Genomic DNA, 5,000 nt, shown 5'->3' with positions numbered 1-5,000 from the left:
AGAGCATCAGCCAAGAAGCCTTCTTTAAAATATGAATATCTTTCCTCACCCAATAAGATCTAATCTCTGAATAAAACGCAAAAAACGACTTGATTGTAACCTATCCACCGCTGCCCATTGGATGGGGGAGAGGGGGTTATGTGTAGGATAAACATATCAATTGTGACACTAGCCCTCCATATATGTCAGTTGCTTAAATTATAAACTGTACTTGTGGTCGGACTCGAGCCCATTGTTGATGTGACAATGTGCATTGACTTTTGTAACTAGCTTATCAAGATTATAACTTGCTTGGCTATATGAATTGTGGGGCTCATTCCCTGAGCCCATTATGTGCCTCTGTAACACTCCACTATCGTCCATAGGATGGGTATGGAGTGCATAATAAATGAACTAAACTAAGCTCTGCCTTTTTGATAACATATACAATTATTAGCTTTATTTGTGAATCTCAATTAATTAAAGAATATATCACAGAGCCTGTAGGGTTCGGTGAGATGAGCGAAGAGACATGGGAGATTTTACATAAGTACAGTACATGGTAGTTTAAGTAGCGAACGCATGTCAACGAATAACGAGTATATATAACAAAACCATTGTCCTATGAAGTCGATTTAACTTCCAAACATATATTTTTTAATTAATGTTAAATGTTTTCTGGCTAGTTATGTTAGATTTTATTAAAAATACGTATTCTACTTGTTAACATTATAATTTAAATTTGTGATAATTTGAGCAGAGAAGTGCGACAACTGGATATGCCAACAAACACTTTCCAAACAACGATATATCTTGGATAAGTCGCTCCACAACATTGCTGCTTGGACCATCGACTTCCTTTGATGCTACTTATTTCATAATGAAATTATATTAGTTTGGAGTAAATATATGTTTTCTCATGTTCTGCATTCAGCACCCACATTATAGTGAGTAAATATACCATATTACTTCATTACTTAAATAATGCTAGGAGGGTTTGAGTAGCTTTGGGTATTTAGTGCACAGAATCTCCAATAGATGGGGCGAGAGTCGCCCCATCTCTCTCACCCGAGAGAGAGTCGAAACTTAATTTAAAATTGATATATCTTTGTTCTCGAACATGATATATTTCATTTGGTGCAATTATAATAATGTTCATATATCGGTCTTTCTGGAGGCATATAAGATTTTAGGCTTTATTAGCGTATCTTTGTTAATTATACAATATATCGGCAAGTGCGTAGGCGTCTGCACTCCATGCCCGACAAGCTACTGAGCGCTACTATAAAAACATATGTATCTTCACTTGAGCTATAAATATGTCTATTGTAATGTATTTAAAATGAAGCTCTTATTTCTATCTTGCTTAAGACTTATAAAACATTTGTGTTTGTTAACGAATTTACGTGAAATAAACATTGATCTGAGAGAGAGTTGCTCTGTCGTTCAGTCTGTACGGGGTGGGAGCTCCGTAATTTTTAAAATACAATAATCTTCATTAGAAATTTAAATATGTCTATAGTAAAGTGTTTAAAGTGAAGCTTATATGTCTGTCTTTCTTGAGACATATAAAACATATATGTTTACTAACGAATTCACGTGAAATAAACATTGTTCTGAGAGAGAGTTGCTCGGTCGATCGATCTGTCCGGGGTCGGAGCTCGGCTATTATAAAAGTACACGTATCTTCGGTTTAAATTTAAATATGCCCATGGTAAGGTATTTAGAATGAAGCTTATATTTCTATCTTTCTTGTGACATATAAAACTTTTACGTTTATTAAGGAATCTGCGTGAAATAGGCATGGTTCTGAGATGAATGCTGCGGTTTTCGAGCTCGACGCGCGGCAATGGACGCCATATACACATCCAGTGGGTGTTATTGGACCCCATACCCATTTTATGGGTGGTTGGAGCCCCATACCCATTCTATGGGTGGTTGGAGCCCCATACCCATCCTGTGGGTTGTAGTGGACGCCATACTCATCCTGTGGGTGGTATTGGACCCCATACCCTTCCTGTGGGTGGATGTGATCCCCATACTCATCCTGTGGGTGGTATTGCACCCCTTACTCACCTAACAGGTGGTAGTGGACAATATACCGATCCGGTAGTTGGTATAGTAGACACAATACCATCCTGTTTAGAGTAGTTTACCCCATAGACATTCCAATGAACCATCGTTTTCTGTTAGCGTTCCTACAAAACATCCTTTAAAGATTTGTAAAGCACCAACTATGGTATATAATATTGATTGGTGAAGGACTGTTATTCTATGTAATAATTTTTAGTGCTTATTATAATTTACTAAGAACAACTAATATTTCTCAAAACAAAACTACGAACCTTCAATAGGAAGTAGCTGATCTATAATATTCTAAGAGCATGGACAATAGTAGGTAAATTTCACAACCCATGTGGGACCTGAAAAGTACAATTTTCCTTATAATTGAACCAATCACGACTATTCTGCTATCTAGGTTGACGGACGGGTACTGTGAGACGCAAGTTGGTACGTGAGGAAGAGTTTGGGCCTTGGAAAAAATAGTAACTGGGAATATATCACATATTTACTAATTCATATTCAACATACTGACTTTAAGCATTAAGTCATATATGTGCTGTCTTGTGTGAGAACGGGTTGGGTCTTTGTTACCCAACTTCGCGAACAACCATAAATTGGCAACAGCGGCACAAGGCACTCTGACATTAACATTAACAGTGGCTCCCTCCCTCCTCCAGAGGGAGCCACTGGAGAACGGCAAGTATTGTGCCGCCCAGCGCTGCTCCAAGCAGTAGTCTGTCAGTGTGCAAAATAGTTGAAGCTTCGGGTAAAACGGACCTTACCGCGTGAAATGATCTCACACTACCATGGATTAAGAATGGATTTAAGGTGCCTCATCTAGGAACCACATATTCAGCTCACTGGTCCAACAAGAGGAGGTCCTCTTGCAGGACTCCCTCAGCTAAATTAGGAGGCTTGGCGTCCGCTTCAATATGGAGACTCCTGACAGCTGGCCTGGGCAAGGAGGCGGCGGAGGGTGCTACCCATGGTAGTGGCTCTCATCCCATCATCCCTCTTTTTCAGGATGAAGAGGGATGCATCAGATAAAAAGGGATCAATGACGTCAAGAGTTACGCCGCCCAGACAGTTGTTTGCAAACGTTGTGATCTCAGCCACAACATTCTCTGCAACTTTATATATGTACAGTATTGATTATTTTTTTAAGTTATTAGTTTTTATATTAATTTATATTTATTTATATATAACTTAGGCAATAGAGTATGCTGTGAGCGTTGACTTGGTAAATGGGGACCCGCGGGTCTCTAAGCAGCCGGTTAAGCGCTCTACAGGCAGTGAAGCCTCTGCTCTAGCACTCTACAGGCAGTGAAGCCTCTGCTCTAGCACTCTACAGGCAATGAAGCCTCTGGTCTAGCACCTCCCCCACACTACACACCTTCTCGTTCATGCTCCACCTGAGTCGCCATCCATAGCATCAAGCATATCATGAAATTAGGTGAATGAACTTGCAAACTGACGAGTACTCGAACTTTCAAGCGAATCTGGACCCTCCATGAGAGCCCAAGGAAGCGATGATGCCACACTACCACTCACCAGCGAAGAGCGAAGCAGTTGGAGCAATCATTTGAGCCACCGTCCAAGTGAATACCACATGCATTTCTCCAGCAGATTTTCCCATCGACAGATCTATTGTGATTTTGTTTTGTGTGTGTGTGTGTGTTCACTCAGAAGCGTTACATGCAGGGGTGCTGGAGTCAGGGAGGCTAAGTGAGCATCACTAGCAGGAACAAGAGAAGACAGATATGCGCAACACACTTGGGGCGAGCAGAGAGAGAGAGCGCTGCTACGCGGTAACCATGGAGCAAGACTCACTCTGAGACAGGGGCCCACCACCTCCTTGGAGACGCCGGAAAAGGAACGAGTTAAGCAGGAGACGCGTGTGTGTGTCGGAGGGTAGCAGGAGAGAGCCGTGGCTCACAGTTAACGCATTCACAATCCATTCCGCTCCATTGTTTTTAAAACAGCTTTAATTCACCAAACAATATTAGATCAAGGGGGTTATGAGGGCGACAATGTGAAGCGTCGCTATAGATCGAACAGAACAGAGTGAACATCAACTTTAACAAGAGTCACTGAGAGGAACTAACCGATTTTGACGTTCTCTTGCAGGAGGAGGAGTTCGACGATCTCTACGTTCTCGTTGTCGACGGCGATCTGGATGGCCGAGCGTCCCAGGATGTCCGTGCAGTTAACGTTGACGGCTGAAGGAGGGGAGAGGCAGCGCATCATAGTGTGCTTGTCCCCGCGCTCCGCCGCCTCCAGGAACACCCGCTCCTTCGGATCCATCATGTGACCATCCTGCCGGAGACAAGACATAACAGCGTGAGAGGTGGGACCAGCGTCACGTCTACAAGAGAATTAGATCGAGTTGTGGAAGCTGTACCGCCGCCAGTCCATCCTGCGGGAGGAAAGGGAAGTTGACCAGACCACACACTAGAAGGTGAAGGGATGACGACGTTTCGGTCCGTCCTGGACCATTCTCAAGTCTTGAATGGTCCAGAATGGTCCAGGACGGACCGAAACGTCGTCGTCCCTTCACCTTCTAGTGTGTGGTCTGGTCAACATACTTCAGCCACGTTATTGTGACTCATCGCCACACACAGGAAAGGGAAGGTTCATCGTGAAATATAATGTTTTATTGGGCCTTCTACTAAAGCAGGCGTCCTACAAACATACACAAGTCCCCTAAAGAATACAGTATCAGTTTCGGTAGTCCAGTCTTACGTCCAGTAAGGAAAAGAATACCCTATACATACAGTATACAGCAGTATACATACTCAGTAGTTCGTTCTACCCAAGGGGTCGAGACCTATGCCCCATCCGGCGACAGGAAAAACTCCTAAAAAGGCGACATCACCAAGAGACCATAAATTACGAGGCTTGCTTCAAGAGTTGAGAGAGAGATAATGTTAGTGTTTCAGGAGAGAGCATAACATTCC

The 5,000-nt window shown here is 42.8% G+C and overlaps 1 protein-coding gene across 3 annotated transcripts in view; it reads right to left on the bottom strand.

Moving 5' to 3' along the window:
* LOC123745556 (transient-receptor-potential-like protein) overlaps nt 1-5,000 on the bottom strand; it is a 129,076-nt gene that overhangs the window by 83,363 nt on the left and 40,713 nt on the right. For all 3 annotated transcript variants that reach the window (XM_069312053.1, XM_069312055.1, XM_069312054.1), the window contains exon 2: nt 4,149-4,359. In XM_069312053.1, the coding sequence (XP_069168154.1) occupies nt 4,149-4,359 (211 nt within the window). The remainder of the gene's footprint in view (nt 1-4,148; nt 4,360-5,000) is intronic.

Source organism: Procambarus clarkii, chromosome 71 (genome assembly GCF_040958095.1).
Source record: "Procambarus clarkii isolate CNS0578487 chromosome 71, FALCON_Pclarkii_2.0, whole genome shotgun sequence".
NCBI lineage: Eukaryota > Metazoa > Arthropoda > Malacostraca > Decapoda > Cambaridae > Procambarus > Procambarus clarkii.
Note: the sequence above shows the minus strand (reverse complement) of the source record. Positions and strands in the feature narration are given on the sequence as shown.